At 46.2% G+C, this 26,370-nt stretch overlaps 5 protein-coding genes across 12 annotated transcripts; 3 read left to right on the top strand and 2 right to left on the bottom strand.

Annotated features, from left to right (window-relative positions):
- The first annotated feature begins 315 nt into the window (after positions 1-315).
- LOC129594996 (BTB/POZ domain-containing protein 6-like) lies at positions 316-6,739 on the top strand. Of its 3 annotated transcripts, XM_055491891.1 has the most exons (9): positions 316-461; positions 556-853; positions 1,245-1,424; positions 1,598-1,966; positions 2,350-2,589; positions 2,868-2,948; positions 3,618-3,884; positions 3,943-4,062; positions 4,169-4,508. In XM_055491891.1, exons 1-8 carry the CDS (start codon positions 459-461, stop codon positions 4,059-4,061), a joined length of 1,557 nt encoding a protein of 518 aa, XP_055347866.1. In that variant the 5' UTR covers positions 316-458; the 3' UTR covers position 4,062; positions 4,169-4,508. The 3 variants fall into 3 exon arrangements, with proteins under 3 accessions (XP_055347866.1, XP_055347865.1, XP_055347867.1); XM_055491890.1 differs by having other exon boundaries at positions 316-853; XM_055491892.1 differs by lacking the exons at positions 316-461; positions 556-853; positions 1,245-1,424; ... (1 more) ...; positions 2,350-2,589; positions 2,868-2,948 and adding exons at positions 5,043-5,178; positions 5,809-6,739 and having other exon boundaries at positions 3,755-3,884; positions 4,169-4,328; positions 4,393-4,571.
- Positions 6,740-6,949: 210 nt separating this feature from the next.
- Positions 6,950-13,187, top strand: LOC129595002 (BTB/POZ domain-containing protein 6-like). Of its 5 annotated transcripts, none has more exons than XR_008691250.1 (6): positions 6,950-7,378; positions 7,443-7,562; positions 8,102-8,267; positions 8,344-8,522; positions 8,606-8,788; positions 13,050-13,175. XR_008691250.1 is itself a non-coding variant. In XM_055491900.1 (6 exons), exons 1-6 carry the CDS (start codon positions 7,200-7,202, stop codon positions 13,185-13,187), a joined length of 918 nt encoding a protein of 305 aa, XP_055347875.1. In that variant the 5' UTR covers positions 6,950-7,199. The 5 variants fall into 5 exon arrangements, 3 of the variants coding, with proteins under 3 accessions (XP_055347875.1, XP_055347876.1, XP_055347877.1); XR_008691251.1 differs by lacking the exon at positions 13,050-13,175 and adding an exon at positions 11,925-12,077; XM_055491900.1 differs by having other exon boundaries at positions 8,653-8,788; positions 13,050-13,187.
- Positions 13,188-16,038: 2,851 nt separating this feature from the next.
- On the top strand, positions 16,039-18,029 carry LOC129595001 (BTB/POZ domain-containing protein 6-like). Of its 2 annotated transcripts, XM_055491899.1 has the most exons (6): positions 16,039-16,232; positions 16,292-16,412; positions 16,500-16,691; positions 16,758-16,936; positions 17,022-17,157; positions 17,251-18,029. In XM_055491899.1, the coding sequence occupies exons 1-6, from the start codon at positions 16,039-16,041 to the stop codon at positions 17,707-17,709; spliced, it is 1,281 nt and encodes a 426-aa protein (XP_055347874.1). In that variant the 3' UTR covers positions 17,710-18,029. The 2 variants fall into 2 exon arrangements, with proteins under 2 accessions (XP_055347874.1, XP_055347873.1); XM_055491898.1 differs by having other exon boundaries at positions 16,039-16,412; positions 16,523-16,691.
- A 2,059-nt stretch (positions 18,030-20,088) lies between these two features.
- On the bottom strand, positions 20,089-22,703 carry LOC129595021 (BTB/POZ domain-containing protein 6-like). The gene is made up of 6 exons (XM_055491924.1): positions 22,540-22,703; positions 22,364-22,483; positions 21,831-21,898; positions 21,733-21,746; positions 21,474-21,652; positions 20,089-20,440 (listed from the first exon to the last, which is right to left on the bottom strand). The coding sequence occupies exons 1-6, from the start codon at positions 22,701-22,703 to the stop codon at positions 20,089-20,091; spliced, it is 897 nt and encodes a 298-aa protein (XP_055347899.1).
- Positions 22,704-24,106: 1,403 nt separating this feature from the next.
- On the bottom strand, positions 24,107-26,123 carry LOC129595054 (BTB/POZ domain-containing protein 6-B-like). The gene is made up of 6 exons (XM_055491961.1): positions 25,840-26,123; positions 25,656-25,775; positions 25,438-25,597; positions 25,192-25,370; positions 24,809-24,944; positions 24,107-24,595 (listed from the first exon to the last, which is right to left on the bottom strand). Exons 1-6 carry the CDS (start codon positions 25,920-25,922, stop codon positions 24,110-24,112), a joined length of 1,164 nt encoding a protein of 387 aa, XP_055347936.1. The 5' UTR covers positions 25,923-26,123; the 3' UTR covers positions 24,107-24,109.
- Between the last annotated feature and the right edge of the window lie 247 nt (positions 26,124-26,370).

The raw sequence follows: 26,370 nt of genomic DNA, 5'->3' as shown, positions 1-26,370 counted from the left end.
GGTCTTAGAATGGATAGCTTCGCTCGGTCTATTATAACTCATAAACATAAGGCTTTGCCGCATAAGCATAAACAAAAAGCTTAAGTTAATGAAAACTGTACTACAAAGTACATAAACATAGAGATAAAGATGGATGAACATTAGACTTCCGTCGCAACAGTGACCGGTGCTCAATGAACCGGAAACATGGACTGCTGCTGGTCGGGCGACAGCCGCCGCTGTACGTCGTTCGTCTGAACGCTTGCTTTTTTGCTTTGGCTAAATTGCTATGACAAGTTTTGCATTTTAATATTAAATTAATCAGTTGCAGCTGCTGATTTTATTTAGATTTTCATTACTTTGAAAATGGCGAAAATGAGATGTTTTGTTTATACGTGCGAAAATCGTCGAGGGGCTGATAAGAAGTTGAGTTGGCATTCTTTTCCTTGTAAAGAGAAAGAGCTGAGTCGTTGGGAAGAATGGTATAGTTTTTGTGAGCAGGCTAAAGAACCATCTTCACAAGCAGTAATTTGTTCGGAGCATTTTAATGCTTCTGATTTCAATTTTGCTTATCAGTTGGCATTATGTGGAGAAAGTGGCAGACGTCGATTATTAGTACGTGATGCTGTGCCGTCGAAGAAGAGTCCAAGGGTTGTGGATACGCAAGAATGTTCTAATGCAGCGGTTACAACAGTGAACGCTCCTTCCTATCTGCTGATGTTTGTTGCACAAGAACCCGATGCACAGCTGCATGGTGCAGCATCTTCGGAAGGTTCTGCTGCCGTTGCAGCCCAAGCATTTTCCAGCATGCCTGCTGCCACATGCCCGTCGCCAGCAGCATTATCGTTGGATTTCGGAACGAAATCGAGGAAAGGTAGGCATCGTGCTTGCGAGGGGGGGTCCTTGATGCCATTTTTCCAGTTCTAGGTTACTGCAAATTTAACTTTAAAAGCAGTACTTGGGACGTTTACCGCATTCCGAACACTCTCACAGAGTACGGATTCGCGTACAGCACACCAGAGACAGGGCATCCTCTGCGTTGCTTTCCACATTAAAGAAAGCTTGTGGTTTTTTTTTATTACGAGCTTGTACAACAACGCAAATTATCACATAATGAATTTTCCCAAAATTTCTTCCTGTGCTGCTGTGCAACAACGCGGAGAATATCGTGTCTCGAGTCTGCAGTGCGGCGAATCCATATTGCTGAATGTTCGGAATGCGAAAGTACTGCAATCGAAGTATTGAAAGTTATCTGTATGTTTTAGGGTGCAGATCAGAAAATAACGGAACTACGCAATCCAACGGTGGCTGCGTTTACTGCTCCCGGAATGTCCCGGATGAGCCGTGCCCGGTGCATTCGCGGCGGATCCCCGATACCAAGGTGCTGCCCTTGGCGCTGGCCACGCTCCCCTCATCCCTCTCCTTCATTCGAAAGCAGGCTGATGGTAAGAAAGACTGCAAAAAGAACGTTACTGTATCGTGCTTTTGATTTATATTACAAATTTTACTATGTTGTTTTACATTTTTATTTGTTTTATTACCTGTGCGCTATCTTGGACCTTGGTGCTCCTTGCTTGTACTATGGCACCGTATATGTCAGTTATGATATCCTTTGCAGCTGTTCCGAGCGGCGTTCGCGCGCGGTGTCGCATTGCCGCCCGCACCGTCATGGGCCCGATGCGTGGCGTAACCTGTTCCCACGCGAAGCTGCAGCGGACCCTTTCCACCCTTGATGACCGTTCCACGCTGCACAGGGATGCAGGCTGCCACACGGAGTCTCTGCACGGCTGCAACTGGATGCAGTTCGTTCGCTTGGCCCGCAACACGGCCGAGCGGAATTTGAGTGTGTACGATATGGGCGGACAAGTGTATTTTATGGCGATGAGAGAGATCATCGGTGGGGAAGAACTGAGGGTCTGGTACTCGGCCCGTTATGCCCAGGAGATGAAGGTCACGAAGCGGCTTAAAAAAGCTGATAATCAGTCGGGTGAGTTGTTACACCTGGTGATAATATTATTTTGGTGAAAACGGAGATCATAATGATCAAAATAAATATTTGGTAAAAAAATTCGATGGAAATATTCACTGAAATTTAGCTTGCGTTAGCCATATCAGGGTAAAAGCTACGGCTGTGTTAAGTGTTTCGCCTGTTACCCATGGGAGGATAGCGATTTTGGACGTCTTTTTAATATCTAAATTTTAACTGCAAAGTGGTGTGCCTGGGACTGGATCTTTCGTTATTTTGATGGCTTTTGCCTAATAAATCAGAAAATAAATTGCCTAATAAAATTGCCTAATAAATTTTTGCCTAATAATTTTAATAGGCGACTTAATAAACTAAATTGCCTATTAAAGTTTGTATTTTTTTAGCCATGCACCAGCTGAACGCTGGTGACGATGTCCTGCCGCAATTGCACGGTGATGATCTCGTTGGCGAGTCTGCTTTGCCCAGTTCGCCGGATGAAAATGTCATGTTGAGCGGCGCCGATGATCTCCTTCCACCGGAAACGCAGGATTCAATTTTTCCCGAAAGAAACATAACGGATGATGACAACGAAGATCTGAACCATGTGAATGTCGTTACGGACCCGGAAATGGACATAGAGCACGGTAATTTATCGCTCGGTTGATTTATCGACCATCGCAGCGAAGCGAAGGTCCTTTACTCTGAAGAAATAGGACTTTTATCGATCACGCAGTTAAAATTTTTGCAGCAAATAATCCTGAGAGAATCGACACGTTCATTATAACAAAATCGAATATGGAACAATCAAATTCTTATAAATGTGGTAAAAGAAATTCGGTATCCTGCTTGGCTTGGGTCTTTTAGTGCCAGCCAGCAGCGGTGCACTTCCCCAGTGAGTTTTTCTAATATTTATTTTGAACAGAAGAGGAAGATGCGGATACACTGCTGGATGCTGGCGCAGAGGATAGTGACGCGAGTTACGAGCCAAAAGATCATCGAAAACGTAAGTACTCGTAACTTTGGGTCGCGACGCAAGCACCGGAGGTTTGCCCGGTTTACTGGCATTAATTTTCGCCTCGTCCGGAATTTTTCGGCCGGTTTCATGCTGCCGGCGTTTATTTCGAATTTACATTCTGTAAATTTTAATGTTGCTCGCAGAATGGTTGCTTGTATTTGTGATGACCAGAGGGTGACCTTCTAGTTTGTGCAGAATTGCATTATGGTGATAATAACTATTCTTTTATCATTGCTATATCAAGCAACAGTGCGAGGAGCGAAACCCCGTAACCGGAGATATTGTTACGAGGCTGTGAAAACATGCGTTTCCCAGTTCAGAAAATTTTCATACGTTTTTTGGTTTGATTACCTCGGATAACACTTCTCCGATGCCTTTCTTGTCATTGAGGCATAGATTTATTATGCCATTAGGTTACCTAACTTACGTAGTGTTTTCTTGGACAATATGCCATCTGTTGGTATTTTTTTTATTTTACCGTGAAAAAAAATTTTACCGTGAAAAGTTATCGAAATGTCACATTTTCGACATGTTTTGAGATCTCGATAACTGCGTGGTGAAATGGCTTGAAACCCGTTTCTTAGGGGTTATTTGATGCGCTGAGCACGAATCTGAAGTCGGTTTTCGGTGTTACTTGACAATGTTATTTGTTTGCAGTCATGCGCCGCCGCGTGACCCGTTTCCGTCACGATAATCCCGAGATGGTGGCCCGCCTGGAAGCCGTCCTTACCGTTAACCCGTTTCAGTACGCCCAGGGTAGTAAGGAACAACTCGACGCCTGGGACGCCGCGGTGCGCCTCCTGGACCCGGCCATCGTCACCACACGTAACCTTCTTCGGTTTACCGTTGGCGAGTGCCTGCGGATGGCGCCCAAAGCCGCTCAGCAGTTTGACAGCGATGCGGGACCGGTGTTCCAGCGCACAAGTATACAGGCTCAGCATCCCTTCGCCCGATTATCTTTCCTAACATTGTGGCTCTGTAGGTATATCGTCAGCATTCGCAGCACGGTGTTCTATAGGATGTTCTACGGCAGTGTGCCCGAGAAAGGCTCGCAGATTGACATTTCCGACTGCATGCCCGATGCGTTTGAGAACATGCTGAGGTACAGAGGATGGGTACTTATCTGTACACTGCGTGGCAGCACGTACACCGTCGTGAAGGCATGCAGAGTGGCTCACACTCATTGTGTTATGTTTGTACTCGTACAGCTACATGTACACCGATAAAGTGAAGAAACTCACCGTGGATAACGTTTTCCCGACGATGCGCTGTGCCGACAAGTACGATTTGCCGCAGCTGGATCTCATCTGCGCGGAATACGTTGCCACCCAGTTGAATGCCGAGAACTGTATGGCCTTGCTGGAGCTGGTAATATTCTTCTACCGCGTGGATTTTTACCGTGCAATGTTTTCGGTTATTATGACTTTTGCAGGCCATTCAGTGGAAAGTTGACGACATTGTGGAGAAATGCTTGCAGCTGGTGGAATTACAGAGCGATGTCATTTTGAAGTCGGAGCAGTTCACGGCCATCGCGCAGGACACGTTGAAGATGGTACTGGAGCGCAGCGCCATCTCCGCGGAAGAGAACGCCATCTATTTGGCCGTTGAACGGTACTTGTATACAGCGGACACAAAATGTTTGTTTTCTGAGACATATATTTCTTTATACGGCAAATGTTTTCGGTGTGATAATCGAAGCATTTGTTTATTGTAGGGTGATGATGCAGTAGTTTATTTCTTGTAGTTCGGCAATTTTTGCCTCAAAGAGTGAGGCAAAAATTGCATTCACTACTCGTACAGTAAATTTGAGGCTTAAACTTACTGTACGAATGCGTGGTTGTGGTTGTATGCGTACTGTACCTGTTGGCTGCTGTACTTACTGCTGCACTTTGATTTTTCTCCTGTATAGATGAATGTATGGGTAGAATAGATGTAGGGGATGCACAGAGCCAAAACATTCTCGTTTTTTGTTTGGCTGTGAAAGCCACACCCTCTGTTTACGCCTCTGAGGCCAAAATTCCCTGATGAACTGTAGTAAGTTCCTCGCACGCAGAAATCATGTGCTCTGTCATCATGTTGCAGATGGGCCGTGGAGGCGTGTAAACGGAGCGATCTGGAGCCCTCCGGGACTAATCGTCGGAAGATGCTGGGCAGGGCGCTATTCCTGGTCCGCTTTCCGCTCTTGAACGGCGCGCAACTGGCCGAAGGTCCCGCCAAGGTGAGCCCGTCGCAGCATATTTCGATGCGCTTTTCATACGGGAAACGCTCTTGCTGCATGACTGAACTCGAGCCAAGTGGCCCACAAATCGTTCATACGAAAATCAAATATTACTTAGAAGTTACCTTCCTGCATATTTTGGCAATGGTTGTTGGTTGAATTCAGAACCAAACACATGCGCTTATTTGGAGTGCTGCGTATTTTGAAGAAGCGCGAAAATATTTCAAAGCCCGGATTGCATGGTCTTAAAAAATCTCATAAGGTCAAGAAAGTATGACCACACAGTCATTGCCAGTGGGGACTGTACTGTCACCATTTTTCTGACGCTCATTAGAGCTGATGCAGTTGAGTGTTCAGTGTTGCTTATTATGTGCTCGGGCTGCGCTATTTTGGGAGAACTTGGATGATCTTCTACGTTTGTCCACAACCTCGTGCAGGTTTCTGATCGTTGTAGACATTAAGGTGATTAAACAAATAAACGAACAAGTAATCTGAATATTTTTTAATTTATTGAGCTCTATGCACAATCCGTTTGGGACAGTCCTACAGTGTAAGCATCCTGCTTGCACTACACATGGGACGGTGAGAGTATGGCAGTTTAATTCCTGACGCTTTCTCTTCCCTTGACAGACTGGTCTACTGCTGGAAAGCGAGTTGTTGAGTATCTTCATACACCAGAACGGCGGCGTTCAGCCGCCGCTGCCCTTCCCTACGGAATGGCGCGGCTGTGCGGCCCTGCGCATCGGCCAGCTGGAGTTCAAGCCGGGGGAGGAGGTGTTCGCTGAAAGCCCGTCCGGCAGGTGGTGGCAGTCGGCCAAGATTGTCGGGACGCGGCAGGCGCGCGTGGTGGTGAAGTGGTGCGCCAGCGGCCAGGAGGATAGTTTGGCGGCCGAGAAGGTGGTGCGGGCGACGGATATCCTGAAAAGCGGCCAACCGATGTATACTGACGTGGGACAGGGGCCGCGCAACGGCACCTACATGACACTGCACCGCGAGACCCATCATCGTATCCGCTACAACGAGCGTGATGAGGGGTACTGTACCTTCTCCGAACTGCTGCTCCACGCAACCCAGGTCGCGACCTGGAAAGCCAATAAAGCGAACTGGATCCCTGGGCTCGGTTAGATGCAGCGGAGGCTAGCTTGTGTATCTTGGTTTAATCTGCTTGATGTCTACAACCATCTGGACAACCGTGCACCAGGAAGTGTGTTTTTAGGATGACTCTTTCGCAGTTAGATGGGTAACCAATGTTTGCGTGATAAATATGTTATATGCTAAGTCTGCGCGTGCTTCAATATGTTTTTGTGTACTTTACGAGAATGCCATTAAATTTAAGACATGCACCTTAGATGTCGCTGTTGTTTTGGCCATGTGAAAGTTTTGAGGAGCTGCTCACGCTGACAAACGTTGTGAGTTCATTGTGCGAAGTGGTTACTGCAGTGCGCGATTACTTTAACCCTTTGTGTTCGCTTAAGACTCGTCTTTTGAAACCCTACTTATTACTCCTGGCGCTGTCGGTAATAATTATTTCAGCAAAGGGGCCTGGTTTATCTGTTGGTTGTTTCATCACCTTGGTACAAGAGATTTTTAATTAAAGTTGACTTGCGGCAGCTTGCTAAAGTCAGTACTTTTAGACAAAAACGCAAGCCACACCGCCCAAGTGTCAGTAAATCGGATTTTCGGATGACAGCCGCCACAGTACGACATTGGGATGAACGTTGGTTTGTCTCCGCATGGCGACTCTGTCATAATCGACTTGTACATAGCACTTTCTGAAATATTCTCCACTAAACTGACTAAAATGTAAAAAGACACTAATTTCTAAACATTCTACACTAAATACGGTACTGTACATTCTCCCTTGTTCCTATCACCTTATCCTGCAGAGTGGACCGCATTCCTACTTCAGCCTGCAAGATTATTTCTACTTCGCTTGAGCTTACTGATCATTGCAGGGTTGTTGTTGACTTGTGGCGTTAGTGGTCGTTGTGTGTATTCGTAGCCTGTTGCCAGATTCTGGCATGATCAACACGCAAATGACGTCCCAGAATCTTTCTGAATCGACACCACATGAGCGACGCGATCCTTTCTCGGGACTGTATAGCTGCACCAAGGAAACGCTAGTCAGTGGAGATCTGAGCGATGTGCAGTTCTCCGTCGGTGGAGATTTTGGCGCTGCAAGGGTCTTTAAAGCTCACAAGTATGCATGTCCACCTGCAGTTCTTTGTTATGACGTTATCTTCGCTAATTCTCTGGCTCTGCAGGTACATTGTGAGTATTCGCAGCCCGGTGTTCTATAGGATGTTCTACGGCAGCGTGCCCGAAAAGGGTCCGCAGGTTGACATTCCCGACTGCATTCCCGACGCTTTTGCCAATATGCTCAGGTGCGTAAATAATGTTACTAACCATAAACAACAATTATATGATCCTGTAATTCCTGTTGTAATTTGTATTGATGCATTACACATCACTTGCCTGGGGAGGCATGGAGGAAAGGCGCCTTAGGATATGGTGGGGGGGGGGTGGGGCATTATTGTGAATTGTTACATTAATTTAATTTTAGCAAATGGCTAGAGGCACTCCCTTTCGTCCCCGTTATCTATAGGCACCCCCTTTCGCACCCACTTAGACTATAGGCACTTTTCGATTAATTAAGTCTAATAGAAAAGGGGTACCTATAGTAAAACAGGGTGCAAGAGGGGTGTTTATAAAGATCGGGGGTGAAAGGGGTGCCTGTAGTCTAACCCTGATTTAATTCCTTTTAGACCTACTTTAAGTCTTTAACTCATTTATACATTACCGTAAATTTGATTTATATATTACCGTCGAATTTCATTAATAATATGAAAATTTCATAGTTTAATAATAATTTCATAGTTTAATATGAACGGAGTATGTTATTTAAGTTATGTGTATCTTACAGCTGCATGTACACTGATGCCGTGGATAAAGACAATCTCACCATGGACAACGTCTTCCCGACTATTCGCTGTGCGGACAAGTACGATTTACCTCAGCTAACCGCCATTTGCTCGGATTTCGTGGCTGCCCAGTTGAATGCCCAAAACTGTATAGCCATCTTGGAGCAGGTAAAGCAGGCCCTTCTTTGCCGCGCTGATTGGCACACGACAGTTATAAATCGTTCTGCGAAACCGCGTATTGCAGGCTGTCCAGTGGCAGGCGGACCATGTAGTGGAAGAGTGTTTGCAGCTGGTGGAAATGGAGACCGACCTCATTCTGCGGTCAGAGTCGTTCACGACCATCACGCACGACATTCTGAAGATGATTCTGCAGCGCCGCGTTCTATCCGCGGAAGAGAATGTCGTCTACATGGCCGTTGACAGGTAACAATCAGGCCGGAGATATTTTTCTAAAATTGTGTGTGGTTATTTGGAATTTGTTATTACCGGTATTTTTATGTTGTTAGGGATTTGTTAATAGAGTTCGGATGCCAATTGAAATACTTGCTTTCAGATGGGCAGTGGAGGCATGTAAACGGAACGGTCTGGAGCCGTCGGGGGGCAATTGTCGGCAGGTACTGAGTGACGCATTGTTCCTCGTCCGTTTTCCGCTGCTGAGTGGTCCACAACTGGCCACAGGTCCAGGCAAGGTAGGCTTGTTTTTAGTTGGAAAAATTGAAGGAAGTTTTCGTCGACCGGCACAAAGTCGAATACGGCGATGCCAAAATTTCACGAAGTCGAGCTAGGGTTTTGGTAAACCAATTTAATTTCTAATGTGTCTTGCGTTCTTGAGTTTCTTAAGGGTATGACGTTTCTTAAGGGCACATGCGGATAATTATATTTGTTTTAGGTTAATTACACAAAGTCTGGTACGTCTGTTTTTAAGATTGTACTGTATGTCCTGGGTTCGATTCCTACTAGGTTGGGTAACTTTAATTCTTTATCATCCTCATTAAACCAAACCAAAAAAAGGCTAAAATTGTGTAAACTAACCAAAAAAATTTCCATTTGCCTGGTATTTATATTAATGTAATTATATTATATTTAATTATATTAACCCTCCAGCGGGCGGTACCCGAAGGAGTGCGAATTTCCTTTTGAAAATCGGGATTTCCCGATGAAAAAAATCAATTAAGACAGGGAATTTTTTGTGAGCTTGTGCTGACCATAGGTCAGTGGTGGTGAGCATGTCGTTTGCCAACGCCAATGCCCATGGACAGTCTACGGCAGAAAAACGTTTAATTCTGTAATAATTAAGCAAATAGGCATTATGTCAGCGCAATAACTTCGTTATACAATACAAAAAAAGCACTTTAAAACAGGAATACAGAAGTGGTCAACAAATTGACCACTGGTCAGCAAAAAACTAAAAACGCCCAAAACTCGTTCTCAAGCATTTTGAACAATAATACAGGTATAAAACCCAAAATAAACGATACTAGCAATAGTAGTTTTAAAACTTCCGTTACTCTGGCATATGGTACTTCACAAAGCAGTCCTTGTGTAATTTAACATTGCACTTGCTGCATTTCTGACACGCTGAGTTGCGTTTACACTGCCTGCATCGTCCGGGCTTGCATTTTTCCTGGATGTGGCTACAACTGTCGTAGCGGGCGGCATCAGAAATTGGAGTCGACGGTCCAGTTGCAGTAGTGATCGGCGGCGCATCACACATCAGCAGTTCTTCAACCAGCTGCGAAAGAAACTCAATTTGTGTGAGTTTGCCTCCTACTTCACCATGAACTCGCCATGCCGCAACCGCGATCATGGCAATGGAGTTTGAAAAAAGTGGCCACCACCACTTTTTGAAACGCAGCATCGGCCGGAAGTTACTAATAAACCGGTCACAAAGGTCAACACCACCCATATGTTTATTATAGTTGGCAATCATCCGCGGCTGGTCAATTAAAACCTTCTTCTTCGCGGCGCGACTTTATCGCTTTGCCTTTCCAAGAGGTGTAACGGTATCGTAGTTGGACGCGAGGCATACTGCGGTATTGTCATGCCACTTCACAGCAATCACATTGGCCGTGCAACAGGCAGCGTGGCTACCACGTTCAGTTTTTTTAAATTTTTTGTTGTCCGGAAACGGACATTTCTTCAGACGATTTTCACGCGCTGTGCCGGTGGCTCTAAAACCGAGCGCTCGCAATTCCTCCAAAAGCGCATAAGACGTAAAGAAATTATCGAAGAACACACAGTGTGCATCTGGACACTTGACCACAGACAACAATTTCAAAACAACTCGAGATCCAAGTGGCTTCAATAGTTCGGCAACATCCTTGCCCGTAGCATCTTTTCCAGTATACGCGAAAAATGTGTACGGATATCCCCGTGATCCACACAACACCCAGAGCTTGTACCCGAACCGGCATGGTTTGCCTCTCATGAACATTTTGCAAGAATGGTGCCCGAAATAAGGAATCATTTCTTCATCAACGCTAAAAAACGGATCAAAAATCCCGAACTGAAGAAGTTTTTCCTTCAGAAGAGTGAAGAAGGGGTTAACTTTGGCCATTTTATCCTCCGGATCCAAGTGATCGTTGTCGGCCAAATGGAAATATTTTTTAATTTTCTAGAAAAAATAAAATTAAATTATTACTGCCAACCACCCAGGGTGTCGATGAACAAATGCGTTTTTTGATGGGTTCCTGCAACCGGAAGTACGTGCCGTATGTTTTATGTCCGAAGCGACAAGACCTTATCCTGATTCCACAATAAAAAAATACTGCTTATATTGCACCCGCCCCAGGTGACGGCAAAACTGCACCAACAAAATTTATTTGCCTTTGCTCACCTCGAATCGTTTACATGACATCCTCGAAGAAACGGCCGGAAAGCTGAACAATGCGGAGCGCATCCAGAAGTGTCTCGTAGTAGGCAGCTGCACAATTCCGCTGTACAAGAGTATCCCGATGAACAAAAAAAGATCACGCATGGGAAGCTGGAAATCAGCGTTGTTCTGTCTGGCATATCGTTCGGATTCCGTAATAATATGAGTCGCTACAATATCATCAAAATACATCTTAAAAAGTTCCAAAGGTGTCTTGCTGATCAGCTCTGGATGTTCGTTTGCAAGCTTCCTCGGCATTTCTCCCGTGTGCTCTGGAAATGGCACGACAGCGCTCTCGTCAGGCTTCCAGTCTACTTCCGGCCGGAGAATGACGCCTTTCTTTCGCTTTGGAGCTGGACCGTCTTCGGCCTCTGAATCAGTCTCGTAGCAAACATCGAGATCTCCAGCCACATCTTTGGGCATTTGCGGTCTCAGATCATTTTCATCAATATCCTCTGTATCCGAGCACACACCAGCTTCCGGTGGAAGACAAACGATGTCAATCTCTCGGTGTGGTCTGTTTGTCAATTCCTCAAAAATATCCTTTGCCTCTTTAAGCGTTTTTGCCCGTGTTTGAGGCATTTTTAAAAAGTACGCAACGAATAAAGAAATTATTATTTTGCAAAATTTTCACGCGGGAAGAAGCAAATAAAAAAGTGGGAAATCGTAGTAGTGGATGGTACACTAAGCAGTCACAGCTGTGCATGCGTTACCGGCTTTGTTGCTGCACGCTGGTTTTTTTCAAGCGCCAAATTATTAGTTGTCAAACCACCACTGCAGTTGCTCAACAAAGACATTGCAAAGAGCTCTTCTGCTTCACGGCGGAGGTGATTTTTTAATTTTCGAGTGTTTTTAATAGATTTACTTTGTTCGCACGCGTTTTTACTTTGTTCGCACGTTAAATTTAACAATTATGGAGATTATGGAATTATTATTTATGGAACGTGATTTAGTTATACCGCAATGGTTGAAAGCCATTGTACAGAAGCAGATTGATTGTGGGAATACTGGCAAGAAAGCGCGGAGCGAGATTTATCGTGCTGTGTACTGGAAACTGAAGGTGCGTGTTTCCCTCAAGCTGGATACAAATTTGAGAGAGATTTATTTATGAGTACTTTTGAGGTTCTGTGATTGTGATGATTGTATCTGGTGTTTTTTACAACGGTTTTGCAGCAACCTTTAGTAGTTTTTTCGTGATAACAAAATGGCAAAAAGCTGGAAGACATCAAAACTGCTGTTTATCCCGCTTGTCTGGTGGATGCATTGTGTGAAATGTTCCCAGATGAGAACAAGCACCAAGATGTAAGCGCGGTGTACACTAATTATTTAAAATTTTTAATTAGCAGTTAGAATAAAAGCTATTTGACTGCTCGTTTTTAACATTCGCAGTACGGCCCGTCGAACGTGACGTTAAAAGACATTGCAAGTTTACGATGAATGGATTACAGCGCACGTGGCCAATTCCATGTTCTTTTAGACCCTTCATGGGCAATGGCGTTAGCAAGTAACACGTGTGTTTGACGGACAATGGCCTTGCAGTGTTTGACTTTTGGATGCCATGGTGGACATTTCTGAATAAAGCATTATCACTTGTACCTTGCTGATTTATCTCGAATTTATTGAATCATCGACTAGAAAGTTGTTGACCAAGGCACGCAGAGAGCTCAGACAAGTCGAAATTAGCGATTTTCGCGCACCTGTAGTTTTTAATTAACTTGAGACATAAGGTTGAATAATGTTTTTATTGTTGCTTTGAAGTCCCTTATTGCTTATTTCGTTATGGGTTATCGATTAACTATTGCCGCTCGCTGGGGAAAAATTCTCAAACACCTTGTCGTTTCCTAACACCAATGCCCGTCAACGGGTTAAAAGGTTATTTATATATTAAATGTTTAGTATACAAGAGTAACAAGATATATTTATAATAAAAGGAGTTGGCTACTGCAGCGTGATAATAATAATATCGATAATAAAAGGGGTGTTTGGAAATCAGATACATAGTATTTAGCAAAACCGTTACCATAAGGAAATGTCGAAGACATATCGGCCGTTATTAGCGATTATCTTGTTCTTGGCAGAATGGTCTACTGCTGGACAGTGAACTGCTGAGTATCTTTATGCACCAAAACGGCGCCGTCCAGCCAGACCTGCCCTTCCCCACGGAAAGGCGCCGCGGTGCGGTCTCGCACACCTACCAACCGGTGTTTGAACTATAGGACGAGGTGTTCGCTCAGAGAAGAACGGACTGCTGGTGGGAGCCGGCCAAGATTGTCGGGACGCGGCAGGACGAGGTGCTGGTGGCGTGGTGTAGCGACGGAGACGAGGGCAGTGTGGCGACGGAGAAGGTGGTGCAGGCGGCGGATATCCTGCAGAGCTACCAACCGGTATACGGGATGACGGTAAGGGGACCGTGCGCTGCTACCTACCTGCAGGCGCAGTTTGGACGGGTAGACTTGCATCACCGCATCCGCTACACTGACAATAACGAGGCCTTCCATCCCTTCTCCGAGCTCCGACTGCGCGACAGCCAGGTTGAGGCCTGGAAAGCTAAAGGCGGCGCCGTGGCAGGCAGCCAGAATAAGAGGGGATCAGATTCCTGCGAGCGGTTTCGGGCGAAACGGAGGAATGTGCTGATGCGGCTGTGATGGTTTGGCCCGTCGCTGCGACTAACGAAACCAACTAGGATCTGCAAAATATTATCATTCATTCGGAGACTCTGACTGATTTATGCCCGCTGCGACGAAAGATGTCGATGTGTTCGGTACTTAGTGCTAACCATACTATGCGTGTTAACAACTTAACTGTCTTAACACATACTTAAGTACTGCGCGAGTAAGCGTTTCTCTGTTCAGTCTAGTGCGGGCGATTTGTGCGCACTGGATGTGTTCTCGTTGCATAATTAAGTTATAAATTCTGCAATGACGAATTCTGGAAATTATAGTTATGGCGGTACCAGTTACGAAGGCTTTGTTCGTTGAATGAGAACGGCCTAAATGGCTGTTAGCGCTGACGCCGCTGAGTTTAATAAAGATCAACAGCAATAAGTTAACACAGAAGATTACTAGTATACAGAATTCCGCTCAGACCTTGGCCAACAGATTGGAACGAAAGGACATCTCCAGATACGTACTCTCACTGGAATTATAAAAAATATATTCGTACAAGTAGTTGCGCAGAATACAATCGCCTGCATATTTAATACTTATATAAATAACCTTTTAATATAATTAAATATTATATAATTACATTAATATAAATACCAGGCAAATGGAAATTTTTTTGGTTAATTTACAGAATTTTAGCCTTTTTTTGGTTTGGTTTAATGAGGATGATAAAGAATTAAAGTTACCCAACCTAGTAGGAATCGAACCCAGGACATACAATGTAGGACTAAATGGTCGCATAGCCCCATACCCAGCATTCTGTACGCAAGCGGTGCAGTGCACTTGTACGAAGCGGATATTTTGAACTCAGTCGTACAGTGCACTGCGCTGCATTCGTACTGAATGTGGAGATGTTGGGTATGCGACCATTTTGTAATTAACCTAAAACACGCACATGTACTGTACGCGATTTATGGACATTCTCAAGCAAACGTAATACAATTTGTGCATAATCAGAAATCTGGTGTAATTAAGGGAATTCGGTAGAATGATCGCGCTTAATTTAATGGTGGCTCTGTTGCAACACTGATTACGTGGTCCAGAAGTCATAATCTAGACTTTTTAAGTTATAACTTCTGGATGATAAGAAAACCAATAAATTTTTATACGTCTTCTGGTAGGTACAGTATATCCGATTGCGCGTATAAGGCGCGACCTGATGTGGGTTCACGCCGCAGAACAAGACAAGGCAACTTTATTCCCCCAGATTTCTTCTGGCAGGGGCACACCATGCGTTGTGCCGTATGATTAACTTAATTAACATTCAAATATCAAAACAGCAATCAAAGTTAAGCACATCCATAGCAAAGGTAAAAACAGACATAATAATAGTAAAATAGACGAAAGATAAACAAGATTTACGCAGACTTGTACAAGAAAATGGGCTATATATATTCGGCTGCGTCAATCAGTATTGACATTCAGGCTGTGAGGAGGCAACAGTAACATCTCACCGCTAAATACTTTGCGGCTGTCTTTCAGGATCTGCTTAAAAAAATTACTTAACAAAAGAACTTCGTTTTCTCGTTCTCCGTCGGTGGATCCTTTCTTTGTAATAACTTCTGCATCGTTTCCACTATCCCGCCACCGGGTATGGCTAGCTCCATGACGGCTAGGCGCTCCTTCAGTTTTTCTCTGTGTGGGGAATATGCCGGGCATTCGTTCAGAGCATGCAGTTTGTCCTCCACTATCTCACAGAACTTGCATAACCAAGAACAGCAGAACAGAATTTACGGAATTCTGCCTGCCAAAGAATTCTGGCAATGCTAAATAGCGTCTACGCTGTGGAAAGCGAGAAACGACGCGATTGCGAAAACTTTATCAACAGACAATGCTAGAAATCTCACACTGGCCAAGTGCCATAGACGGTCATGCTAAAGTGCGCGCCATATGCGTACTGCGCAGCACGTACGACGTGAAGACAAGGAACAATATCGGATCTACCCACACACAGAACAGACAGAGACGCGCATCCAATCACAAGCGAGGTGTACGTTCGTACTTCGTAAGTAATGTACGTTCGTACTTCGTAATGCACGTTCGTACGTTCGTAAGGTGTACTACCTGCGCTCATACGCGGCTGACCAAAAGATGGCCGATTACAGAACGAGACACCCCGCTCACTTACCGGCGTACAACTGAGTGCCCGTTAAGGCTTTTTTGAGGGACAGTCCGGTTCTCGAAATCAGGAGTCCGGATTGCGAGAAACTTCTAAGTATGCTTTCATTCAGTTTCAACATAATCAGTTATATTCGCTCCTTTTACGTCTTCACTGTAGAGTGAAGACAACTACAGTTTTATTACGCGTATATTTGTAAGATTCTACCTGCTTAGCTTATCTGTACTGGCGAGTGGCGATGTTGTGTCAATTGTAATAGTTTGATCGCGTGCTGTCAAATACTGTATGTTTAAACATACCAGTACTGGAATGGCGATCCCAAATCCTAATCTATCGACATCCCACCAGCGTCCACGAGCCCACCGCGCCTCGGGACTTTATAGCTACGCCATGAAAACGTTGACCAGTGGAGATCTGAGCGATATGCAGTTCTCCGTCGGCGGTGATTTCGGTGCTGCCAAAAAGTTCAAAGCTCACAAGTATCCTCGTCAGTCACCCCCAAGAGGCCGCCATTTCTCCCAGTATTCTTTCTCTGCAGGTACATTCTTAGCATTCGCAGTCCAGTGTTCTACACGATGTTCTACGGAAGCCTGGTCGAAACGGGTCCCCAGGTCGACATTCCCGACTGCATGCCCGACGCGTTTGCCAACATGCTCCCGGTACGTAAAAGAAACACGGTTCGTCATGTTCTCTAGATGCATGGCGTTGTAGTCCGCTCAATGAATAAAGTCACGTTACGCACGCAGCTGGTTATTCGATATTCGTACAGCTACATGTACTCGGATGCCGTGGAGAATCTCACCGCAGGCAACGTCGTCCCGACCATGCGATGCGCTGACAAGTACGACCTCCCGGAGCTGGCCAGCATGTGCTTGGAGTTTGTGGACACGAAGTTTGTGGAGATGAATATCGGTGAATGTGTGGTCATGTTGGAGCAGGTAAGGAAGCTTGTCAGTCAGCGAATTATTAATATTTTGCAAGTCAATACGCCGATTGTATTGCAGGCCGTTCAGTGGCATGTTGAGGATGTCGTGGAGAAATGTCTGCAGCTGGTGAAACGGCAGAGCGACACAGTACTGCAGACGGAACAGTTTACGACCATTTCACAGGAAACGCTAAAGATGATTCTGCAGTCCAGCGCTCTCACGTCGGAGGAGAATATCGTCTATTCGGCTGTTGAGAGGTACCGATCTCAGCCGAAGTTTTTTTTCCTCAGTGAAATTATCCATGAAGACTTACAAGTTGCATTTGCACTCATCGCGCTCCAGATGGGCAATGGCAGCTTGCAAACGGGACAATCTGGAGCCCACCGCAGTGAACCGTCGATCGAAGTTGGGCGACGCGCTGTTCCTGGTCCGCTTTCCGCTTCTGACTGGCGCGCAGCTTGTCGCTGGTCCCGGCAAGGTTAGCCTATCGTTGCAGCTGTTCGTTCCATGCTGGTCGCACAGAAACGCCTGTTCGTGCTCCTTAATGTCGTACCTATTTTCATTATGACAGAGTGGTCTGCTGCTGGATAGCGAACTGTTGAGTATCTTCATGCACCAGAACGGCGCTGTGGAGACAAAACTGGCCTTTTCCACGGAGCGGCGCAGCAGCGCGGCCGGTCAGGCGTTCGTCCAGGATGAGGTGTTCGCGCAGGACGGTGGTTGGTGGCAGCCGGCGAAAGTGGTAGGCACGCTGCAGGACGAGGTGGTGCTGACCTGGTGCGCCAGCAGTAACGAAGCCCGGGTGGCGGCTGCGAAGGTGGTGCGGGCCGCGGATATTTTGAAAAGCGGTCAACTGCTGTGTTGTAAGGTGAGACAGCCGTCCCGCGTCGGCACATATGTCCAGCGAAACGCGGAACACCATCACGTCCGCTTCAGCGATGGCGAAGACGCCTACCCTTGCTTCTCCCAGCTGTTTTTTAAAGCAGACCAGGTCTCGGCCTGGAAAGCCGGTAGAGCCAGCGGCTTGTGAAACGTTGCAGGCATCATCGTGTTGCGCGATAAATCTGGCAAGGTATATAAATCTTTGTGCAGTTTCTTTCAGAAATCGAAATTGTGGTATGTCAAGTTAATTTTATTATGGTAAAGGTAATAACTTTCTGTCACCTTTCTGATAGCGAACTGCATTTGTGTCTGTCGTGTAATGCGAGCGAGTTTCGAAATTTGTCCAACAATTATGCAGCCGCATTTTTTTGTACTGTGGACGTATATTTCGCTGCTTTTGGTTTTGGCTGTTTTGGAGGATAAAAGTTTTCAAAAATAGTGTTGTTTGTGCAGTTTGTTGCTCCTATATCGAGGGTGTTGTAATGAGAATGCATGATAAAGAACGTACGGTAACACCAATGAGTTGAAACACCTTCAAATGCAAAAAGAAAACTAGATCCAAAATATTTTTCCTCTTATCCAAAAATGAAAATCTAGAGATCACAACAGTATCGAATGGTGTCGCCGAATCTTAACTTATTGACACCAAATAAACGGGGGTATCCTGCCTCGGACTCAACAGCTACACTAGAGACACGCTCGTCAGTGGATGTACAATTCTGGCGAACCGTCTAGTCACTGTAATATGCACACTGCAACTACGACATAGCCACGATCTACAGACTGCACGTACAACTGGTGAGCACAGCTGATAGTAGCTGCGAGCAGTCGCTTGTAAAGCTGCCAATTTAGAGGATTACGGCTTTCCGGAGAATGCCTCTCTGATGCCCGGCTACACTAGTCCCCTCCAATGGTCTACTTCATTGCCAAAGGAGTAGCCTTGGGCATTAAAGGTGCGCTGGCGTCCCTTACAGTATGACATGTTTTTCTGCATTAAACCAGCGGCCAGCCCGTGACTCACGACGAATGATATAGCGCCCCTAGAGTAATTTGCTTAGCGAATGGAGACTAAAATCGTATTTACACTGATCATAGTGGGGGGCTACCTAAGTAAACAAAAGGACTGTGTTTGGCATGGGATGGGGATGCAACCAGCTGCGTCGACTCTGTCGCTTGATCTTACCTGGATCCCACTAGCGTAAGGGCCGGTGCGGCAACCGACCAGGCTGAAGCCGATAAAAAAATACAGCTTCCTGGTAGGAGGCTACGCCGGTCGACGCGTTTGCGCGTTATATAGTACTGTAGTATTCTGTATTAGAATGAAACGCCTACTCCTGGTGATCCGTGAACAAACCTTGCTAGCCGATTTCCACTTTTTTTAACTTGTATATCCATTATTGCAACTATGCATTGTAGAAGCCCGGTTTTCAGTAGACCATTTGAAAGCGGGCTTGTAGCTCACTTGCTGCAGTGCTTGAACTACAGTACAATCTAATGCGCAAACGCGTCGACCGGCGTAACCTCCTGCCAGGAAGCTGTATTTTTTATCTGCTTCAGCCTGGTCGGCTTTCGCTCCGGCCCTTACGCTAGGGGGATCCAGGCAAGATCGAGCGACGGTGTCGACGCAGGCGACAGTGTCGATGTTGACCTCCTGTTAAAAGGAGGCTGACCACAACACACCAGCTGACCACAACTGACCTACAGCTACGGCTACAGCTGACCACAACTTCACAAGGGCACGCATCACGTGTGCTTCAGCATGCGCGAGGAAGCGTATCCCAGCTTGGCGAAGCTACTGTGCCCAACGGCTGCGTTGTGGCATGGAAGACCATCAAATCCAGCTACTTCGGCATTTCAGTGAAACCAACGACCGGTCGTTAACTTTTGCGAGATACGTTACTTCATTCACCATGGTCAGATACGTACCCAACTGGTGATCTGTATCAAATTCAGCTCTATCAACAAAATAATCAGCTGGAACATAAAAGAATTTAGTTACGCGGAGAAAACGAGGCAGTGCTTGGTTAACAACGACGCATATTTTGGTCGCAATCGCCCACATCAAATTGTTTCTGAGTGGAAACTGAAGAACTGTCCTAACCATCCGATGCATCTGCAGCGCAGCGCAAGAAAGCAGCTCAGCTGGTCCGTGATTTTGAAACTGAAAAATTAAATAAAAAAACAGTAAGGCAAACGTATCCGGTGCGCGTTAATCAAACTGGATTCAAACAGATAAACGCTTGCCTGAACAAACGTGCGTTTTAAGAACATATTGTTACAGTAGCGTTGTCCTACATGCAGAAACAGTCGACATCTCTGCCGAATCTCAAGAACATTCATGGTTGCTACCGTTAGTCGCAGCGGGCCTAACCATCACAGTCGCGTCATTCGTCACGTTCCTCGGCTTCACCTGAAACCACTTGTAGGAATCGACACCCCGCTTATTCTGACTGGCTAACGCGGCGCAGGCTGTAGCTTTCCAGGCCTCCACCTGGCTGTCGCTGAGTAGGAGGTCCGAGAGAGACAGCTACGCCTGGTCGCCCGCCGCAAAACGGACCAGGTGCTGGTCGCCCACCCGCCCGCTCTGCACGCGCAAGTACATGCCGGCGCGCCTCACCGGTTCCATCTGACAGAACACCGGTTGGCCGCTCTTCAGGATATCCGCCGCCCGCACCACCTTCTCGGCCGCCACGCTACCTTGCTCGCCCGTGGCACACCACCGCACCACCACGGTCGTTGGCCGCCTCCCGATGATCCTAGCCGCAAGCCGGGCTGTGGGCGAACACGTCTTCCGGAGGTGACGCCGGTTGGTAGGGAGGCGCGGTTCCACCGCCGCGCCATTCCGTGGGCAAGGGCAGGTGGGGCTGGACGGCGCCGTTCTGGTGAAGGAAGATACTCAGCAGTTCGCTGTCCAGCAGCAGACCACTCTGCCAAGAACAAAATAATCCGCTAGCCACAACTAATTTCAAACTTGGACGTTTTCCTATTGGAAACTGTGGTGTACTTAACGTACGTACTCTGCATCGTAGCTAATAAAATTTATCAGCTACGAAGTATCTCATTATTGAAGTTAATATTTAATATTAACTTCGATAACGAGATACTTCACATAAACGTCTTTGCTACGTATCTGATTTCGCATTAAAAAACACTAAACATCTTAACCCCCTTAGCCCTCCACTAAGGGCCATTATAGAAACCTAAGAAAATATAAGAAAACAAAAAAAATCGAAGGAGATAGAAGAAAACGAACGTAAGATACTTCGAATACTGCCTTATATGGGCTCCCCTTATATTACTTTCCCTTATCTGGGCTCCCGAGCAATATGAGCAACCCTCTACATGGGCAGTTACGTTATTACTCACACTTTCGCAACCGTTATCAGTGTTATGCCTTAGTGACTGAGTCAGCCTGACTGAAAATTTTGATTTATTCAAAATACTTATTTTGCCAGTACTTTGTAGCATTTAGTTTGTTTCAAAGTATTCTGGTAGCATCAACGAAAGATTCAAAATCTTTCTAAAATTTACGGTTTCTTAAAAATTTATGGTTGAAAGAAGTAGAAGAGGGTTCTGCTATAAATCCGATAAATTTAATTTGACGGGCATTGCGGACTAGCCGGGAGCTCAGATAAGGGAGAGTAATATAAGGGTAGCCCATATAAGGCAGCATTCGAAGTACCTAAAGAGACGAAGGCGGTTGGCAAAACACTAGCTCGACTGCGTGACAGCTTGGCACCGATCTGTCCGACTTAGTGGCGGTTCATGAAATATTCCGTCGACAAAATGGTGGTTACCAACTACAGAGAAACCTACCTTGCCGGGGCCGGCGTCATAAATGCCAATCATAAATGCCAAATAACAAAATACTACTATACAATATCAGAAAACTCTCTGGGCTGATGGGTATACCTTTCAACGGCCATGTAGATGACGTTCTCTTCCGCGGAGAGAACGCAGCGCTGCAGAATCATCTTCAGGATGTCGTGCGTGATGGTCGAGAACGAGTCTGACGACAGAATGATATCGCTATTCAGTTCCACCAGCTGCAAGCAAGCTTCCACGATATGGTCAGCATGCCAGTGGATAGCCTGCAAAACGGGCCGGGTTCCGAGAACAAATCACAACTTTCGGGCGCCAGTCAGCGCGGCCTGAAATGTTCGTGTATTACCTGTTCCAACGTGACTATAAAGTTCTCGACATTCAACTGGGCAAACACGAATTCCGAGCAGATGGCGGTCAGCTGGGGTAAGTCGTACTAGTCCGCACAGCGCATCGTCGGGAAGACGTTTTCCATGGTGAGATTTTCTTTATCCACGGCATCAGTGTACATGTAGCTGTAGGGTACGGTATAAAGTACAAACCACATACTTCGTAATTTCTGAACCACAGTTAACTATCTACAGTACATACTATTTTTATTATACAAGAACCAAAAATTTCTAAATATTTAAAAACATAAATAGACTTTGATAGTGCACCGCTCGCTGTTGGCTAGCACTGAAAGACCGAAGCGAGGGGGAAACAAAATTAAATAAACACTTTATTTGTATTTTTTTGTGTTTAATAAATATAGTTTTCAACATTGTTTCCCTCTTATGAATTTTATAATACCAAGACGTGACCGACGCGACCGACAAAAGCCCCGGTTTCTTGAACACAGGAGACCTTCGCTTCGCGGATTCAGTATTTAAAAGCTTGGGGGTCTTCCACAACGGCTTTGCCCATACCGCCCTACGCCTCTGACGCAGTGTACTACTGTAGTGGATCCATTATTCACTTTAAAATCCTTATTCACGAACCTGAGCATGTTCTCGAATGCATCGGGCATGCAGTCGGGAATGTCGACTTGCGGACCGTTTTCGGGCACGCTGCCGTAGAACATCCTATAGAACACCGTGCTGCGAATACTCACAATGTACCTGCAGAGCCAGAAAATTAGGGAAGACCACAGAGAACTGAAGGTGGAATTGCATACTTGTGGCCTTTGAAGGCCTTTGCAGCACCAAAATCATTGCCAACGGAGAATTGCACATCGCTCAGATCTCCACTGACGAGCGTCTCTTTGGTGCAGCTTAACAGTCCCGCACCAGGATCTCGTCGTTCATGCGGTGTCGTTGCAGCACGATTTTGGGACGCCATTGGGATGCTGACACCATTTGATAACGGTCTATGACAATGGTTTACTCCTGACGCAACCAGACAATCTCTGCAATATTCTTAGCCCAAGCGGACGAAACGTCGGAATGCGGTTTACTCTGAAGCTAAAAAATGACAGTAAAAGGAAAGAATATAGATAGGATTGGGAAAACAAACGCTATAACTACTGCAACAGGAATAATAAATTCAGTCATCACACTGCATCTATTCTGGCCGCGCCGCATGTGCTGACCAGCGTCCATCCGAACGCCGCGACATGGCGGCTGTCGTCCGACCGCCAGCCAGAGTACTTCCGCTTGACTCGCACCGAGGCGGTCAGTGGTGCAGCAGAAGTTGCAATTGCTTGCATGCTGCGCCGAATGTAACCATGGCCAATCATTTTGTTATTTTTAAATTATTTTGTTCCCGGAAATCTAACTGTTGCATATTCGTCTACGGAAGCACGGTAGATGATCTGTAGAGTAAAATAATGAGAACATAAATAGTACGTACGCTTTAGCTTGCAAACCAAAAAGATACGCATAGAACCAAAAACCTAAAAGATACGCATACAGAGTAGAAGTATTTTCTTCGAGATCAGATTTCGATCTTAAACCCGATGCCAATTCCACATTAGATTTCTGTAGCTGAGAATAGTGGGACCGGCTGGCATCCAGCCCGGCATTGAAACCACCGCGGATCAGTAACTTGGTACACTTCCACTGTCTGCACACATAAACAAAACACACAAACATCCGTCGACCAGATACATACACCAGACTTGCTGCAACACGCCTTACGCAATGGTATTCTACAAGGATGAAAATGTGCAGTCATCCATCGAGCGCAGCGAGATGCTGCGATTAACTGATCGTCAAGAGCATAAATTTGTCTGACGCCACAACAGCGTCACGGCACACTTTTCCAATTCTACAAATCAAATACCATTATTACCCAGTAGTCTATGTTAAGTGTATCATCATTATTGTACAATATGGGTTCTGTAACATTCTGTAACTCTGTTGGTCAAGACCTGATCTGTTTGTAGCTAATATCCACTCTCCTGTCATCCCTTTTTCTACTTGCTTGCTTGACTTGCTTTTGGCGATCTTCATTAAAATCGGCGATGCCCTTTATTAGTCTCTTGGAAATAATGTAGAAATAATCACATTGATACTCATTAAAACAGTCCACAAAATCGCAGGACATCCGAGCCGAATCCGAATAAGGCAAATGCCCCATGAGAACGGCAAAATAAAAGTCGCAAACCCCGAACAAATGTTTATACAGTAAACTTACAGTACATATACCAGCACAAGCCAGTCAAAACAGAATTATTGTGGTAAAACCAAAACTTCAGTAAAAGCGGCAGAACGCACAAAGAATGCTGTCGTCGGCTTCTCAGACTACTAGCCGATTTTGCTGGCCTTCCATGCCACCACATGGCTGTTGTGCAGCATCAGCTCGGAGAAATCACACTCGGCCTCCTCCGACGCATTAAACCGAATAAGGTGCTTGCTGCGGTTCAGACGCTTCACGTAGGTGGCGGCACGCTGCCGCCCCGCCACCTTCATACAGTACAGCTTCTGGCCGCTCTGCAGGATATCCGCCGACCGCACCGTCTCCCCTTCCAACACCTTTCCGTGATTTCCGCTGGCGCACCACATCACCTCATTGACCCACGCATTACCCTTCCAGAGGAACGTGGCCGGATGCCACCAGCCACCGGCCGAACTCAACACGAACATCTCCTCGCCCTTATAGAACTCCGCCTGGCCGGTGCGCTGTGTTGTGTCGGTGCCGCGTTTCTCCGCGGTAAAGGGTAGCTTGGACGGGAGGACTCCGTTCTGGTACAGGAAGACACTCAGTAGCTCGCTCTCCAGGAGCACACCACTCTGCCGAAATTGAAAAGCATCGCGTTAAACCTGCGTGAACGCCATACCGAACAGCCGCACCGTGATCGTGGGACATTGCGCCACAGCGACAATTCGAGGGGCGACAACATATTTCGCGAGTTCTGGGCGACCCATAATCCGCACGGCCAACTATGTGTAACGAATTGCCCCACGACCCAGTTGTACCAATGGTGCAGCCGAGACACAGCCTACCTTGCCAGGACCGTTAGCTAGTTGCGTGGCGTTCATCAGCGGAAAACGGACGAGATATAACGCATCGCCCAGGATTGTGCGTCGGTTTGCCGCCGACGGCTCCAGATCCTTCCGCTTACAGGCCTCCACGGCCCATCTGCAAAAAAATATGACTGCAAAGACAGTGATTAAGAAATCAACGGAGAATTTATCGAAAACCGTGAAGATTGTTGACAACTTTTTTACGAAATTTAATTATTTTTTTTATTTTGAAACGGTTGGCTTCAAGACAAGAAATGTTGATGGGTTGAAAGAGAGACGCAGAAGAATGCGGAAAATATGCAGCATGCGAACGGCAGCAAATTATTCTCGTTTCACATGATTTGAATGTAATTTGAATGTACCTTTCAACAGCCAAGTAGATGTCATGCTCATCCGCGCGTAGAGCATTGCGCTGCAGAATCATCTTCAGCGTGTCCTGCGCGATGGCCTTGAACTGCTCCGTCTGCAGAATGACGCCGCTCTGCCGTTCCACCAGCTGCAGGCATTTCTCCACCATATCATCGGCGCGCCACTGGATGGCCTGCAACAAGCGATGTCCCGGCACATAGTCGCTCGTGCAAAATCCGCTACCACACTGCCAACCTTACCCGCTCCAGAGTGACCAAGCAGTCACCGATGTTCATCCGGGTCTCCACAAACTTCAAGCCCAGGCTGGTCAGCTCCGGAAAATCGTTCTTATCAGCGCAGCGCAATGTCGGGACGACGTTGTCCGCGCTGAGATTCTCCACGGTATCCGTGTACATGCAGCTGTCAATACAACCAAATCACAGCTGAAGCGAAGTACACGAACCAGGTATTCCCGTACCTGAGCATGTTGGCAAACGCGTCAGGTACGCAGTCAGGAACGTCGATCTGCGGATCTTTTTCGGCCAGGCTTCCATAGAACATGGCACAGAACACTGGACTGCGAATGCTGATAATGTTCCTGCACAGCCAGACGATTAGGGACACCGTACTGAAGAAAATGATGTCTGAGCGCGCATACTGACTTGTGGGCCTTGAAGACCTTTACCGCACCGAAATCACGGCCAACGCAGAACTGGACATCGCTCCGATCACCACTGGCGAGCATCTCCTTGGTGCGAGTGCGGAGTTCCCAAGGAAGGGTCTTCTGGTTTGTGTTTACGGGATGCCGACAAATCAGGACTGGGGGACGCCATACTTGAAGTCACAACACAAGTTACGCTTGACAAAGCAGAACCAGTGAAATCCCACAAAACTGAAAAAAGTCTCGGCTCAAGCGTTTCAGTAGAAATACTGCCACCTGAAATAGGAATGCAGTTCACTTAATGGCAAAAAAGAATATAAAAGTGAAAATGCAGAAAACTGGAAGAGTGTGTAGCAAAGATGAATGATTAAACTTAAAGCCAAGCTTTCCAACGCGAAATAAAACTTTTCGCATATGGCATATACGGTACGAGATCCGACCAATCCGGTGCAATCGGCAAAATTTGATACGTTTCGATTGGTTTTCCTATCAACTTGGTGTGAGTGTGTGAGTCCAGGCACCCCAGTTTAAC

This window comes from Paramacrobiotus metropolitanus, unplaced genomic scaffold, assembly GCF_019649055.1.
Source record: "Paramacrobiotus metropolitanus isolate TYO unplaced genomic scaffold, Prichtersi_v1.0 Parri_scaffold0000073, whole genome shotgun sequence".
NCBI classification, from domain to species: Eukaryota; Metazoa; Tardigrada; class Eutardigrada; order Parachela; family Macrobiotidae; genus Paramacrobiotus; species Paramacrobiotus metropolitanus.
Note: the sequence above shows the minus strand (reverse complement) of the source record. Positions and strands in the feature narration are given on the sequence as shown.

Coding starts and splice junctions, on each gene's coding strand:
- LOC129594996 (XM_055491890.1), top strand. CDS start 346: ATGGCGAAAATGAGATGTTTTGTTTATACGTGCGAAAATCGTCGAGGG. Junction 854..1,244: donor CGGAACGAAATCGAGGAAAG/GTAGGCATCGTG, acceptor TGTATGTTTTAG/GGTGCAGATCAGAAAATAAC. Junction 3,885..3,942: donor ACCGGTGTTCCAGCGCACAA/GTATACAGGCTC, acceptor GTGGCTCTGTAG/GTATATCGTCAGCATTCGCA.
- LOC129595002 (XM_055491900.1), top strand. CDS start 7,200: ATGATCAACACGCAAATGACGTCCCAGAATCTTTCTGAATCGACACCA. Junction 7,379..7,442: donor AGGGTCTTTAAAGCTCACAA/GTATGCATGTCC, acceptor CTGGCTCTGCAG/GTACATTGTGAGTATTCGCA. Junction 7,563..8,101: donor GCTTTTGCCAATATGCTCAG/GTGCGTAAATAA, acceptor TGTATCTTACAG/CTGCATGTACACTGATGCCG.
- LOC129595001 (XM_055491898.1), top strand. CDS start 16,039: ATGTTTAAACATACCAGTACTGGAATGGCGATCCCAAATCCTAATCTA. Junction 16,413..16,522: donor CGTTTGCCAACATGCTCCCG/GTACGTAAAAGA, acceptor ATATTCGTACAG/CTACATGTACTCGGATGCCG. Junction 17,158..17,250: donor TTGTCGCTGGTCCCGGCAAG/GTTAGCCTATCG, acceptor TCATTATGACAG/AGTGGTCTGCTGCTGGATAG.
- LOC129595021 (XM_055491924.1), bottom strand. CDS start 22,703: ATGGCGTCCCAAAATCGTGCTGCAACGACACCGCATGAACGACGAGAT. Junction 22,484..22,539: donor AAGGCCTTCAAAGGCCACAA/GTATGCAATTCC, acceptor CTGGCTCTGCAG/GTACATTGTGAGTATTCGCA. Junction 20,441..21,473: donor ATCTACATGGCCGTTGAAAG/GTATACCCATCA, acceptor TTCCTTCACCAG/AACGGCGCCGTCCAGCCCCA.
- LOC129595054 (XM_055491961.1), bottom strand. CDS start 25,922: ATGCTCGCCAGTGGTGATCGGAGCGATGTCCAGTTCTGCGTTGGCCGT. Junction 25,371..25,437: donor GCTTGGTCACTCTGGAGCGG/GTAAGGTTGGCA, acceptor CGCTTGTTGCAG/GCCATCCAGTGGCGCGCCGA. Junction 24,596..24,808: donor TAGCTAACGGTCCTGGCAAG/GTAGGCTGTGTC, acceptor CAATTTCGGCAG/AGTGGTGTGCTCCTGGAGAG.